At 38.6% G+C, this 15,892-nt stretch overlaps 1 protein-coding gene across 6 annotated transcripts in view; it reads left to right on the forward strand.

Moving 5' to 3' along the window:
* Tnpo3 (transportin 3) overlaps positions 1–15,892 on the forward strand; it is a 92,641-nt gene that overhangs the window by 69,281 nt on the left and 7,468 nt on the right. For all 6 annotated transcript variants that reach the window (XM_010633467.3, XM_010633466.3, XM_010633468.3 and 3 more), the window contains 3 exons: positions 1,814–1,970; positions 3,181–3,348; positions 7,638–7,750. In XM_010633467.3, the coding sequence (XP_010631769.1) occupies positions 1,814–1,970; positions 3,181–3,348; positions 7,638–7,750 (438 nt within the window). The remainder of the gene's footprint in view (positions 1–1,813; positions 1,971–3,180; positions 3,349–7,637; positions 7,751–15,892) is intronic.

Genomic DNA, 15,892 nt, shown 5'->3' on the forward strand with positions numbered 1-15,892 from the left:
ATCCTGCTGAGACTGGTTCATGCTTTGTCCCAACTTTTTCCTTGGGAAGCTTAGCATCTTTCATATATTTCAGAAAAAACGATTCCTAGGATTTTAAGGTGACTTGAAAGTTCGCTGGTTACACACTACCTAGTAATATCCCTGTCGGTCTGCCACCCAGTAGCATGGGCAATATGGTTGTTAAATCTCTGCTTGAATTTTTTCTTGGCCCTTCGCTAAGGAATTTGAACCAAGTCAGTGAACATAAGAGCCTTTTATTATTACTATTTAAAAAAGAAACATTTTTTTTCAATTCAGGAGCTTGAACCCAGGGCCTCATGCTTGCTTAGCAAGTACTCTTTATCACTGAGCTATGGCTCTGACATTTTTTTTTTTAATTATTTCATCACTTACAGATATGAACTACTGTTGACTATTTCATCGTGAGATTGAATGTAGAACATTTTTTTGTTTTGAACAGTTAGAAAAACTTGTGAATTGTTAAGAATATTGTCAGACTGTCAACTTTCCCAACGTGTCTTCCTTGGAAAACCAACCCCTGCAATGCTATTTGCAAAGATGGATAAAAAAAATTAGAAAATACTGTATTTTTCTTAAAATCTCTATGTCCAATAAATAATCTGAAAAGACCAGGGCTGTAGCTCAGTGGTAGAGCACTTACTTAACATGTTCAAGGCCCTGGGTTCAGTCTACAGCACCAGGAAAAAAAAACACACACACACACATAGCTGGGCCGGGGATTTAGCTCAGTGGTTCTGCTGCCTGCTTTGCAAGCACAAGGACCTGAGTCCAACCTCCAGTACCAAAAAAAAAGAAATGACGTTTCTTTTTGAATGAGATCACTCTTAAATCAGGCATAGTGGTGCACATTGATAATCCCAGCTAAAATCAAGCATTTGCCACACTTACTTTTTTTAAAATAAATTTTATTTTATCCCATTCCTCCTTTAAGCCCTCTCCCCTCTCTATGTACAAAAGCTTTGTTTCCATTTGTTGCCACAGTTACTTTAACACAAAACTTTCTTTGAGGAATTCTTAGGCATCCTAAGAATTGGTATTCTATAGAATATAGTTTTAGAAATGCTGGTCTAAATGCCGGATCGATTTTTGAAACTGCCTACTTGATTTATAAGTTTGAAATTGAGTTTGGGGAAATCTTTTCATTATATTCATCTAAAATAATACATCTTTTGTCCTGGCTTTTTTTTTTTTAAATAAATCTGGTTTCTTAAAGAGCAGCTCTTAGTTCACAGCAAAATTGAAAAGTATAGTTTCCATATTCCCCTTGCCTCTCACAAACCCCATTGTCATTGTCAACACTCTCTCCTAGACTGGTACATTGTTATAATCAGCGAACCTCTGTTTACTCATCATTACCCAATATCCATAGTTCACCTTAGGGTTCAATTTTGGTGTTACATATTCTGTGAGTTTTGACAAATGTATGATATCTATTATTCACCATTATGCAATCATAGAATATTTTTACTACCCTAAAATCTTCTGTTTATTCATCCCTTCCTCCCTACCATCTCTAGCAACCACTGAACTTCTTTTCCCCTGATTTTGTCTTTTTTTTTTTTTTTTTTTTTTTTTTTGAGACAGGGTCTTACTATGTAGTTGAGACTGACCTGGAACTCACTATGTAGCCCAGGCTGGTCTCGAACTCACAGCAATCCTCCTGCCTCAGCCTCCCTAGTGCTGGGATTACAGGCGTGCGCCACCACGCCCAGCACCCTGATTTTGTCTTTTACCCTGACTGCTTTTATAGCCTAATCTTGTTATTTATACTTAACCTTTCTTTCAACATTAGGTTTATTCAGCGTAGCCCTGTCACCTTACTGAGGAGCCAAGTAGTCATCCCAGTCTTACAGTGGGCCATTGCCTCTACTACCCTGGATCACCGGGATGCCAATTGTAGTGTTATGAGGTTCCTAAGAGACCTCATCCATACAGGGGTAGCCAATGATGTAAGTATAAACAGTGTACCTTTTATCTCTTCCTTACTTGGTGGGTGGGGCTATCTTAGTTATGTCCTTAATAGTAGACAGATAGGGCCAGGGACTTAGCTCAGTGGTTCCACTGCCTGCCTCACAAGCACAAAGACCCGAGTTCAATCCCCGGTACCAAAAAAAAAAATAATACCCAGATACCATAGAGGATCCTTCACTAAGCTATCTACTTCTAGATCTGAGATAGTTAAGTGCTGTAGGCTAATACACAATAGTCTAAAACTATCCCTTCTGACAAAATAGTGTCTAGTTGAATAGATAAATGGAAATAAATATAAAAAGTTAAAGAACAACAAAAGGCAGTATTTGTTAAGATGTGTGATAAAATTCATGGTTGTATGCCAGGGATTTAGCTCAGTTGTACTGCCACTTGCCTAGAAAGCGCAAGGTCCAGAGTTTGATCCCTGGTAAAAAAAAAAAAGTCATGGTTGCTTTGAATTCATTGGAGGAAAAGCTCTGGACGTAAATAGGTTGGGATAACTTTCTGGAAGAGGAGGGTCTTAAATAGAGCCATAAGACAGAGTTAGAATTTGAGTGAATTGGAAAGAAAAGGATAGTCTAAATGGCCTGGAACATTTGATCAGGGAAAGTCAGGAGAGTACTAAGTGGGTAGTAATTAAGAGATCTGTCTGGATGCAGTGGTGAAGTGGTCCCATGATTTTCAAAGGTAGATTTGGCTAGATGTGGAATAGAATTGAAAGTAAGGTGTAGCAGTGAAGACATATGTGAATGGACTGGTTACAAGGAAAATAATCAAATGCTTTGATAGAAAAGATTAGATATCCAATAGAAGTCTTCAATTCTTACTTTATTTGTTTTTTGCAAAAGGAAATAGGCAAAGCTTGGGACAAGGAGGCTAGGAGGGGGATATTTTTTTAAAAAGGAAATAAGGACACCTCCCCCCCCACACACACAGAAAGAAAAATAGAAATGCTCAGCCATTGTTTTTCTTCTGCCTTCTAATCATAAAAATATCTGTCAACATTGATCTCACCTAACACTTATGCCCATTTTCTTAATAATTTAGTGGACTTTATGAATCTAGCTGTTACGTAATACATATATTTTATTCCCTAAGATAGAGAAATTTCTATACTAAATGGGAAAGTACTTGTTCTTTGGATAGTAGAAACTAGAACTACAAGTCATGTAATCTGTTTTCTTACAGCATGAAGATGACTTTGAGTTACGTAAAGAACTGATTGGACAGGTGATGAACCAGCTTGGGCAGCAGCTTGTAAGCCAGCTGCTCCACACATGCTGCTTTTGTCTCCCCCCTTATACCTTACCAGATGTGGCTGAAGTGCTCTGGGAGATCATGCAGGTTGATAGACCGGTAAGATTGTTTTATAAGGAATATATACTCATAATCTCTAGATATAATAGGCTTTAGTTCCTTGAAGTTGACCCTAACTTTGAAACTAGACCTGCTGTGTATGTCCTTGGAACCAGATTTAGGCACATTGATGAGTTTTGTTTGTTCTTCATTTTTATTGATACATGTTTGCACTACATAATGAGTGTATTCATCATGGATATTGCTAAGTTGAGAGATCTGAAAAATGCCTATAATTCATTATTAGGTTCTTAAAAGCGTAATTTTGTCACTGTTTATTACCAAAAGTTAAGTACTAAGCATTGAATTTTGTGCTGTGGCTAGACATTGAGGAACTTTTCACTTGGGAGTTGTCCATATATCATTTTATAGTGAGTCATGGATTATTCAAGAAGCGATCAATCGCTTTGGGCTCTTTCTATAGCACTTTATTGTTCTCTGGTGATAAATCAAGCCAATAAATTCCATGTAATCTCAGCATTAGCCACATGATCATAATTCAAGTTGTAGGGCTGGGGATTTAGCTCATTGGTACCGTGCCTACCTTGAAAGTGCAAGGTCCTGAGTTTGATCCCTGGTACTGCAAAAAAAAAAAAAAAAAATTTTTTTTTTTTCAAATTTTGTATGTATACCATGTCAAAGTTTTGCTCATAGAGGTGAAGTATAATATAGCCTGCGTGTGTGTTTGTTCTTTTGTTGAGACAGGGTCTCGTTATGTGATTCAGTCTGGCCTTGAACTCACTATGTAGCCCGGTCTGGTCTCAAACTCACAGCTATCACCCTGCTTCAGCCTACCGCTGGGATTACAGGTGTACACCGCCACACCTGGCTGTTTTGTTTTGCTTTTTTGATACAAGGTCTTACTATGTAGTCCAGGCTTTCCTCCAGCAATCTCCTGCCTCACCCTTTTGAGTGCTGGGATTACAGACGTGCACCACAATGCCTAGCTCTATTATTATTGTTTTGTTTTGTTTTTTGGTATCCAACAGGGATCAAACTCAGGACCTTGCACTTGTGAGGCAGGTGCAGGGCCACTGAGCTAAATTAAATCCCTGGCCTGAGAATTATTTTTAAAAATAGTACTTATAATTTTTAATGAGAAAGAAAGCTGATCAGGAAAGTACACAGTTGAGCTATGGTCTTCCAGGACCATGGAATTGTAACAGATGATAGTATATAATGGTATCTATAGTTCCCACTGACATTTGTTCAATAAATATATTCCAGTAGTATTTCTGTGGCATTTAGGTCACTTCTGTTATATCAAAACAAAGTACCCATTAGCTATCATCTCCCAACCTACCCATCCACCCCACCCCGTTTTTGATACAAGGTCTCACTGTATATTCTGGGCTGACCTTGAAATCTCTCTATGTACAGCCTACGCTGGCCTAGAACTCCCAGCAATCCACCTGCCTCTGCCATCTGAGTGCTGGGATTGTAGATGTGCACCACCTGTGTTTTCTTTTCTTTTCAATCTTTTCCCACAAGGACGAACAAATTTAATTTCAAAAGTCCTTGAGAAATAATAAAATCCCTGTAATCTGATTAAACATTTTTACAAGTACACTTGGCTCCTAGGAAGCAGAAGACAGTACTACATAAATCAAACTTTACAAAAACTTTCTTGATTCTTAAACATATTGTTAAGTACTAAAGAAAAAAATGATCTGAGTATGTAGCTCAGTGGTTTAGTATGTGTGAAATTACAGGTTTGATTCCCAGTACCACACATAAAAGTGGCAGGTTTGGAGAGGAACCGAAATCAAGTAGCTTTGTGCCTGTAAGAGATTACTATGTAAATACATACTTGATTGTCAATTTAAAAGTCGTTTTCTTCTATGAGCACCAGTTTACAGCAACTGAGTTTTTATAAAAGGACTCATATAAGTTTAGGTTGCCTGTATCCTATAGGCAAATTAATATTATAAGGAAGACATGCATCAAAAGAAAATTCATAGCCAGATATGGTATCACATGCCAACACTCAAAGGAGGCTGAGGCAGGAGAATTGCCATGAATTTAAGCTGGCCTGAAACTACATAGTGAGACTGTTGAAACTATGTAGTGAGACTGTCTCAATTTTTTATTTTTCACATTCTTAAGCACTTTCGTGTAACAAAATTGAATATCTTCTGTTCCTAATTTCCTTGTTGGATAACCACCTGTGTGGCAAATTTATTCCATGTTTTCACCAAATTTTTCAGAATTCTTTACTGGGAGGTGATAAAGGACCATTAGGTGCTAGTCAGTTAGTTTTGCCTTTTAGTTTAATACCTGGTTGTTTTCAGTTGGTGGGTTACTGTAGTTAACTCTTGGTCTATTTTTGGGTGCCAAAATGTGAATTTGATGGGAGTAACATTTGGAGAAATTATGTTGGTTAACATTTATGTTATAATACTTACTTTTGCATTGGTCTGTTATGATTATAAGTGAATATGGTAAGGAAATACATAATATAAAAAAAAAAGTAGGTATAAAAAGGTAACTTTAGAGGTAAAAACTGACCAAAGTATATATATCACACTTGGGAATAAAGAAAAATTAGAGCTGACTCAAAAGGAGAACACTTCATCTGAAAATAACCCAGAGGAAGTCTCTGGAATTTTGATTTTTAGTTTGAAGAGGAAGGAAATAAAGGGGGTGGGACAATTTTTGTGCCTGTGAAAGTTTCAAAGAAATTCTGCTCAGATATAAATAAACGATCTTAAATAACAACAGGCGTGAGATTTTTTTTTAACCTAGAGCATAGGCAAGTACCACAGGGAAACTGAATGGATATAGCTTAAACTGACCAAGATGACCTTTAAATCCTTAAGTCTCTGGCTTCATATTATATGTGTGCTTTCTGACATGCTTATTTATTTATTTTTATTTGTTTGTTTTATTTTTGGTACCAGGGATCGAACTTGGGTACTTGCACTTGTGAGGCAGGTGCTGGAACCACTGAGCTAAATCCCCGGCCCTATTTATTTTTGTTTACTTTTTGAGACAGGGTTTTGCTATGTAGTTCAGGCTTGCCTTGAACTCCCTATGGAGCCCAGGCTGGTCTTCAACTTGTACAATCCTCCTGCCTCAGCCTCCTGAGTGCTGGGATTCCAGGCATGTGCCACTACACCTGGCTACGACATACTTATTTAGTATACTTATTTTTTTAATAGTTTGTTTGTTTTGGTTTTGGTTTTTTGAGACAGGGTCTCACCATGTAGCTGAGACTGCCCTGGAACTCACTATGTAGCCCAGGCTGGTCTTGAATTCACAGCGATCCTCCTGCCTCAGCCTCCCGAGTGCTGGGATTACTGGCATGCAACACCATGCCTGGCATTTTAGCATATTCTTAATATTGTGGTTCATGTTAATATCGAAAATATATCTGATACTTAAGAGTCCATTTTTTTCTAGGTATGTTAGGCCCTGATACTTACCCTTCATAATCTGCCAAATCTATTTATTTAATTTTTATTATTATATTTTCAGTACATAATAGTTACCATTCATCATCATCTGCCAAATTTTAAATTTCTTATTTTTCTGTCAGTTCTTTTGCTTTAGAGCTATAGATACTCATGACATCTTCTGTGACCCTATTTTGAAATGCACTGTTTCTCACTTGGCCTTTCCTTTTAGATTGCTCATGGCTAGATATTCAGTATCAACATTTCCAATTAATAGCTTGTTTGTTAAGCTTGTAGAATTTCTTTCAGTTTTTCGCCTTCTGGTCATATTTTCAGCTTCCTCCTATCTTCTGTGACAGTGTCAGTCAACCTGCTCTGCCTTACCTAATAATCATTTTGTCTCTACTATTTCTGATATCTGAAAATTTACTTTGGATAGCTTTTGATCTTAAAGTGTAACAGTTTTCTGGCATCTGTTTAGTTTTTTAAAGTATAGTTTAAGTTTAAGGACGGGATGGGGCATGGTGGCACACGCCTATAACCCAACACTCCAGAGGCCGGGCATGAGGATCACCATGAATTCAGTCAGCCTGGGTTCTGTAGTGAATTCAAAGCCACCCTGAACTACATACTGAGACCTTGTTAAAAAAAAAAAAGAAGAAGAAGTTTAAGGATAGGAAGTGAACAAGTTCTAGAAGGTATCAGAAGCCTTTGCTACCCCCTGAAGGGAAGTGTAAACTTGTATTTGCAGACTACGTCAGAAGATTTGAAGGCTAAAGATAGTACTTTTGTTAATTCCTTTACTTGTTCCACGTCCAGAGGAGCAAATGCCGTGGGGTTTTCTTAGCACCCATAGGGCCTCCTTTGAAAACTCTTATCCTTCTTCCCCTACAGACCTTTTGTCGATGGTTAGAGAATTCCTTGAAAGGTTTGCCAAAGGAGACAACCGTGGGAGCTGTCACAGTGACACACAGACAACTTACAGACTTCCACAAACAAGTCACTAGGTGAGTGTGATGTGGGGGAGCTCATAAAAGGAGCGTAACTAGGGCAGTGGTGGTAAACCTATGGCATTCGTGCTGCAGCAGGCACACAGAACCCTCTCTGTCGGCCCGGCACACAAGCCAAGTCATCCCAGCATGGCTTCAGCAACCAAGCCTCAGATAACATACAGGGGCTATTCGCATGCACAGGAAGGAGTGGTGGCACCAGGCAATGACATCAGGAGCTGCGCCTCATTAGCCACAACTCTTCCAAGCCTTTTTTTTTTTTTTTTGTACTGGAGATCAAACTCAGGACCTTGTACTTGTGAGGTAGGCGGCAGAACCACTGAGTTAAGTCCCCAGCCCTCTTCCTAGCTTTTGCATGGCCGGTCAGTATTCAGGTTTGATTGCAGTGTTGGCACTTTGTGATAAGTAAGTGAGTTTAAAAGGTTCACCATCACTGAATTTAGGGTGTTTCAAAAAGAGCATGTTTCTTATATGCCCTTGTAACTTATAATTTAGTATCTATTTAGCTGTGAATTGTCCAAGTTAGCATAAAAATGCCAATTTCAGGAGAGAAACATATTGCTGTTTATATGTGCATCACTTATACAAATCAAGTAAACTGGTTTGAGGGTAAATGGAGCCACTACTTCTCCCTTCATAAGATCTGTCTTTGTTCTTCCAAGTCCTTCTTAGTCCCCATCCATGTTCTGAGGTCAGGAAGCTGATGCCCGAATAGGTGATACATTGGTTGTAAAGCTTTACAGAGTCACGTAGGCTGCAGTGAGTCAGAGAATTTTCCCCATGCTTACTAAATTTCCTTTTAATGCCTCTATTAAGAAATTATTTCTATTATACATGATATTAAATGGTAGCTTTTGCTTTCTTTGAATATTTTCCTTAAAATATAATCACTGACTTGAAGTCCATGAGATCCTTGTGTTTTGTTTTGTTTTTAACTTTTTTGCAGTATAAGAGATTGAACTCAGTGCCTTGCACATGCTAGCCCAGTGCTTTACTTCTGAGCCACCTCTCAGGCCCTTTTGAAATTTTATTTTGAGACTGGGTATGACTTAGTTGCCCCAGCTGGACTCCAGCTTATAATCCTGCTGCTTCAGCCTCTTGTGTATCTGGGATTTCCAGCATGTGCACCATACTGGCTGGTCCTTGATAATGTTAATGGCAGCAACTTAAATTGGATTTTTAAACTGTATGTTACCTTGCATGATACTCCTTTTTTTATCTAGAATCTCTAGAATGTTGACTATATTTTAGACTGTGGCTTATGTTCATACAGTTGTAGAAAGATATATAGGCAAAAAAAGTATTGCAGCAAGGTTGATAATTGTGAAAAATGGAAGTATTCTAATTGCCCATCAATAGAAAATGATTAAATAATTAATGGCATGCCTACAGGTAACTAGTCACTAAAAAAGAATAAAGAACAAATACATGCGATGATTCAGGAAAATACACAAGATACATTGTAAAAGGAAAAATGATAGTATCACCTAACCCAATTTAATCTTTTTTTTTTTAAGTACTAAGGATTGAACCTAGGGCCTTCACACTGAGCTACAGCCTCAGCCCTTTTTAAATTTGTTTTTTGTTTTGTTTTGTTTTTTGAGATAGAGTCTCAATATGTATGTAGTTCAGGCTGGCCTTGAATTCACTGTAACCCAGGGTGGTCTTGAACTCAGTGATTCTCCTGCCTCAGCCTCCATAGTGCTGAATACAGGCATGTACGACCATGTCTAGCCTTTTTTAAATTGTGAGACAGGGTGTCACTAAGTTGTTTAAACTGGATTTGACCTTGGAATCCTCCGATTTTAACCTCTGAAAGTGCTGGGATATAGGTGTGTACCATCACACCCAGATACAATTTGAACTTTGAAAACAATTTTTATAATAAAATACACGGGACAAAATTTGCCATCTTTATCATTTTTTTAATGTACAGTTCAATGGTATTAAGTATGTTCATGTTATGCAACCAGTCCCTAAAATTTTTATCTTACAGAATTAAAACTCCTTAGCCAACAATTTTCCATCCTCCCCTCCCAGCCCCTAGCAAGTGCTACCTTACTGGATATTTTGGGGAGTTTAATTTCCCTAGATACAACTTATGTTTACTCAGCCTGTCCTCTGAGTGTATGCCAGAATTTCTATCCTTTTTAAAGCTAATATTCATATATATTGCTTCTACCTGTTGGCTATTGTGAAAAATCCAGCTATAAATTTAATTGTGGAAACAGCTCTTTGAGACTCTCCTTTCTTTTGGATTTATACCTAAGTGGAATTAATGGATCATAGGGTAACTATTTTTATTGTTTTCTTTTCTTTTCTTTTTTGTTTTTTTGTTTTTTTCTTTTTTCCTGGTACAGGGGATTGAACTCAGGACCTTGTGTTTGCAAGGCAGGCATGCTGCCACTGAGCTAAATCCCTGGCCCTATTTTTACCGTTTTCCATAGCAGCTGCACCTGTATTCATTCCTACCAGCAGTGCACAAGATTTCAGTTTCTCCACATCCTTTTCTATGCTTGCTGTTTTGTTCTCACAAGTGTGAGGTAATATCCCATTGTGGTTTGGATTTGCGCTTCTGTGATGATTATTGATGTTGAGCATCTTTTCATATGCTTATTGTTTACCTCTGTCTTTTAAAAAAATGTCTCAAGTCCCTTGACCATTTAAAAATTGGATCTCTTTTGTCAGATTGTAATAGTTCTTTATATATTTGGGATATTAATTCCTTATATATGTGATTTACAGATATTTCCTCCCATTCTTCAGGTTGTCTTTTCATTCTATTGTGTCCCTTGATGCACAGAAGTTTGGCGGGTAGAGGTTAGATACTAGAGATTGAACCTAGGGCCTCATACATCCCTAGCACATTCTATTTTTTATTTTTTGAGAGAGGGTCTCACCTTGTTGCCCAGACTGGGATCAGACTTGTGATCCTACCTCACCCTGCTTAGTAGCTACAAATACATGTGTGAGCCACCGTGCCTGGCTTAGGTCTTTCTTTGATTTTAGTTTTTTTAATGATATTATTTAAGTGTCCAACCTCCTTTTGCATATAGATATCCAATTTTCCTCCCATCATACATTGAAAAGACTGTCCCTATTGAATAGTCTTGGCACCCTTGTTAGAAATCATTGACCATATCAAGAAGGTTTATTTCTAGGCCCTCTATTCCATTGTTCTGTATATTTTTTGTTGTGGTTTTTAGGTTTTCTTTATGTTTGGGGATCAAACTAGGGACCTTGTGCTTTTGAGGCAGGCAGTACCACCACTGAGCTAAATCCCTGGCCCTCTGTACTTTTTTTTTTTTTTTTTTTAATGCCAGTAACATACTGTTTTGATTACTGTGACTTTGTGATAAAATTGTTTGTTTGTTTTTTAATTTTTGAGACAGGGTCTCACTATGTAGTTGAGACTGACCTGGAACTCACTTTGTAGCCCAGGCTGGTCTTGATCTCACAGTGATCCTCCTGCTTCAGCCTCCCGAGTGCTGGGATTACAGGCATGTGCCACCACGCCCAGCTTGTGATAAATTTTGAAAGCCGGAACTGTGAAACCTCTAATTTTGGTCTCCTTTTTCAAAATTGTTGTGGCCATTTGGGGTCTTCTGAGGTTCCATATGAATTTTAGGTTGGATTTTTCTGTTTCTGCAAAAATGCTATTAGAATTTTCATGGAGGTTGTACTGAATCTGTAGTCTTCTTGGTATAGTAATAACATCTTAACAGTATCAAGTCTTCCAGTCCATGGATACAGATTATCTTTCCATTTATTGGCATCTTCAGTTTCTTTTAGTGATGTCTTTTACAGTTTTCAGTGTACAAGTCTTTTGCTTCCTTGGTTAAATTTTTTCTCAAGGTTTTGTTTTACTCATGTTCTTACAAATAGACCAAAGTACACTTTTCTGGGGTTGAGCAGGTGTGCTGGGGCTTTGAACTCAGGACCTTGTTGCTTACAAGGCAGGCGTGGTGCCACTAAGCTAAATCCCCAGCCTTTGTGCATGGAATAATAAGTTTCTGGAAAAATACATAAGTAGGACCAGGATGAAAAGGAAAGGAGACTTTTTTTACTTCATAACTTTCTGTACTGTTTTTATTTCTTTCATAAGCATACGTTATACTTTCAAAGTTAAATCATACCTAGATTTTAATTTTCTTTTTAGGTCTAAATGGGGTTTTTGTTTTTGTTGTTGCTGTTTTTGGTTGTGGTTTTTTGAGACAGGGTCACAATTATGCAGTCCTCGCTGTATTTGAACTCATTATGTAGCCCAGATTGGCCCTAGACCTCACAGTCCTCCTGCTTCAGCCTCCTGAGTACTGGGATTATACTGTGTACCACCATGGCCTGCTAGGTAGGACTAAGTGTTTAGAAATGAGGGAAAGTAGTGCCAGGTGTGGTGGCACACCCCTGTCATCCCAGCACTGGGGAGGCTGAGGCAGGAGGATCACTGTGAGTTCCAGACCAGTATGGGCTACAAAGTGAGTTCCAGGTCAGTCTCAACTACATAGTGAGAAACCACCCCTCCCCCCAAAAAAGAGAGAAGGAGATGAGGGAAAGCAAAGCAGATGTTAGGCAGTGGTTCAACATCTAACTGTTTTTTTGCTTTTTTGTTTTTTAGTGGTAGTGGTAGGGATCAAATTCTGGTCCTTATCATGTTAGCAAGTTCTTTACCACATACCCTTGGCCAAAGAATTGATTTCTTTTTCCAAACTGGCTTGTTTTCTTGTTTTTTGAGGGTATCCTCAACAATTTTGTTAATGTTAAAAATCTCAAGCCATGGAGTATTAGGTAGCATGACTTCACGCCCCAGAAATAAATGTTACTTAACTATAAACCAAATAACATATGTGATTGAAAAATAGCATGTAATTTTGTGACACATTTTGCCAGAGTGAAGATTTCTCTGACCAGGTAGATCAAGTATATTGCCTGGGATGACCTTATAAAAGCATTTCCCTTTTACTAGAAATCTTTCCCTCTACAAACTGTTGGAGGTGAAAGAAGCATAATAATTGCTTCCTTCTGTTTTTGTTGTGTTCCATGGAATGCTAGTCATGGGACGGGCACAATCATATTGGCTCTGATTGTCCTGGAGCAAGTGGGAACTTGGGGGAAAACCTCACAGTAAGGGGCTTAGAGTAAATAATACTAGTTTTAAGTCTTGTCACTTAACAAATTACTTTGAACTTCAGTTAATTTATCTGTAAAATAATGTTGATACTACCTATTTCATAAGGTAGTTATATAATACCAAATGGAAATCTAAAGAAGATCTTGCACATAGTAGGCGATCAGTGAATTTAACTCCATTTTTCTTGGAAAAGCAATTCCCAAAATGTCTTTAAATATTTAGAAAACGAGCTGGGGCATGTCTGCTGCCAGCTCAAAGGAGCCACCCCACACACATATCTGTGAGTAAGTCTCTGCCATGCCCCTGTTGGCCCAACAGGACTGATAGATGAGCGGTAGAACAGTAGATTCAGTCTGAAAACAAGGTTAAGGACATCATTCCCTTTTTAAGGAAAGGGGCCTGAGTAAAACAATACTTTGAACAAAAATATCTGGGATTTTTGCCCCACGATATGGGACAATAAAGTACCACAAGGCCTACTTGATCTTCCTTTGCTAAACAAGTTTTGCAGTCCTTCCTGTAGTGGGTTGTGACCTGATGGTGGGAAATGAACAAAAGTAAGAGGGAATGTTGAGATGCTAGAAAGAGTTTGAGATGTCTCACTTCCTCAGTGATTCTCTTTCTCCTGTGTGCTTGTTGCTCTTGAACCTATGCATGACTCAGTCTCCCTTTTGGTCTTACGGTCTCATAACTCCTGCCTCAACATGCTGCTTTGTTTGCCATCCTTACAGGGAGGATAAACTGGTTTGGTTTCATTTCAGCAAGTCCAAGCCTGTTTTTCAAATGATGCTAGTAATTAATTCTGTGGCTTTTTTAGTTGGTCAAGTTGAAGAAAGCTGGGACTTTTTTTATTCTAGAATATTCTTACTTTCAAGCACTGGGTAAGCTTATCACTGTCTAAGACTAATTAGGACTAGAAGAACTCTTGCCATGGTTTCTCTATCTTGATCTGAGTACTTTCCTTACTTTCATAGGATCTTCAAAGCCAAAGAATATGGAAAGCAATGACACTGGAATTAGAGGCCAGTATGAGCGTGTCTCCCTGGTCAAGTCATCAGTTACAGTTTGATTATTCCTCATTATCTACCAGGACATCAGATCACAAGGGCTGCTTATCTCAACACAGCCCTAGGATTTTGAGGCTTGAGTAATAGTGATTAGAAGGGATTCAGAAGAATGATAGGATTGGAATTGTGGGACTAGAAGCCAGAAAAGAGAACCTGAAAAATGGTGAGAGTTGACAAAAAATAAAATTAGAATCCAGGAACCTAATAAACATCGGTAGGACTGAGGCAGAAAAGATAACGATGGAGATATTTCTCTTCCAGATTACATCAAGATCTTGGGTTGAAGAAGGATAAAATTTAAAACATGCAGGATATAAGGGCAGTGAAAGAATCTTGAATCTTCAACACCTTTTTATTCCCTTCAGTACCAGGGATCAAACTCAGACTTTGAGATTGTGAGGCAGGCGTAGCGCCACTGAGCTAAATCCCCAGCCCTCTTCAACACTTCTCTAAGTGTCAGGATTTCTTGTTGTAATGACATACCACACAGCAGCTTCTCATGTTCTCTCTCTCTGACCTGACATTAAACATGTGAATGACATGTATATAGCTTGCATACCCCAACTGCCTCCATAGCAATCAGTGTTGATTTGGAAATAGACTGAGAAGTGTAAGGCTTTTATTGAAGCTTGTTAAATTCACAAAGTGGGGGTGACAGAATTCCAAGAAACTCAGAAGATCCTTGTTTTCATTCCATTCTTAGGGTGGGAAGACACTAGAACGAAAATTTTACCATCAAGTTCTGGGATCTAAATCATTAGTTTTGTTTTGTTTTGGATATAGGGTCTCACTGTGTAGTTCAGGCTGGCTTTGAACTTACTGTGTAGTCCAGACTGGTCTCAAAACTCACGACTCTCTTGCCTCAGCCTCCTGAGTGCTGGGACTACAGGGATGTTCCGCCACACCCAGCTCTAAATAAGGGTTCTTAATGATGTTTAGGGTCTTATATTAGGTGGGAAAATCTAAATGTAGACATTTCAGGGGAACTTCCTTGAGGAGATAGGTTGAATTTTACCTTCTCTGTTGGACTATTAGCATTTCCCTCCTGTTATTTAGCCGTTATGCGATAGAAAGTGAATCATCTAACACTGAGTTTTACCTATAGGCCCTGGTGTCTTGAGTTTTCTGAGCTAGAGAGTGGGCTCAAAAGGGTGATCATGATCTTGGCAGGTTCCTGTTATGCTTTATATTAGATATCCTCTGAGAGCTTCATGTGCTCACGTGGGGCTTTTGGAAAGTGATTGGATTATGAGGGCTTATAGCTAGCTTGTTTTTAGAAATGGGGAAGAGAGGGGTTCTGGTCAGAAGAAGGAGGTTACTGTGGGTATGACCTGGAAGGGTTCATCTCCCTGGTTCTTGCTTCATGCTCTACTTCTTACCCATGCCATGAACGGCTATTCCTTCACCGTGCTATTATGTTGTGCTATCCTGTCTTGGTGCCAGCTGAGAATGACTGGAAACACAAGCCAAAGCAAACCTCTCCTTTAGTTTATGGGTGTCAGGTATTGTGTCTCAACGATGAAGAAAGTAGCTAAGACAGATTTGTATATTGATAAAGTAGGATAATTTCTGTGATGCTGTGTGACTGTGTGGTTTAGAAGTTTTTGGAGCTAGTTTGCAAGAGGAGAGGTTTGTAGAGTCCAGCTAGGAAAGAAGCCCTAGAATGCTGTAAGCAAAGTTTGATGAAGGATTTTAGCTAGAGCTGAGAAGATCAGAATGAAGGATTAAAAAGCAGATGTAAAGACCAGGCCCAGGAGGTTTCAGTTGGGAAGGACTTTGCAGAAAACTGAGATTAAGGGTATCAGGCTAGTTAATTTGGTGGAAGAAATTTTAAGACAGTCCAACATTCAGGCTGTGGCCGAATTGGGTGGTTTTAGCCAGCTCTGCATTGAGAATCAAAAACAAATGTTGCAGCTGAATGATTTTTTTTTTTTTTTTTTTTTT

The sequence above is a fragment of the Fukomys damarensis genome, unplaced genomic scaffold (genome assembly GCF_012274545.1).
Source record: "Fukomys damarensis isolate Sample0158 unplaced genomic scaffold, DMR_v1.0_HiC HiC_scaffold_4, whole genome shotgun sequence".
Taxonomy (NCBI): Eukaryota; Metazoa; Chordata; class Mammalia; order Rodentia; family Bathyergidae; genus Fukomys; species Fukomys damarensis.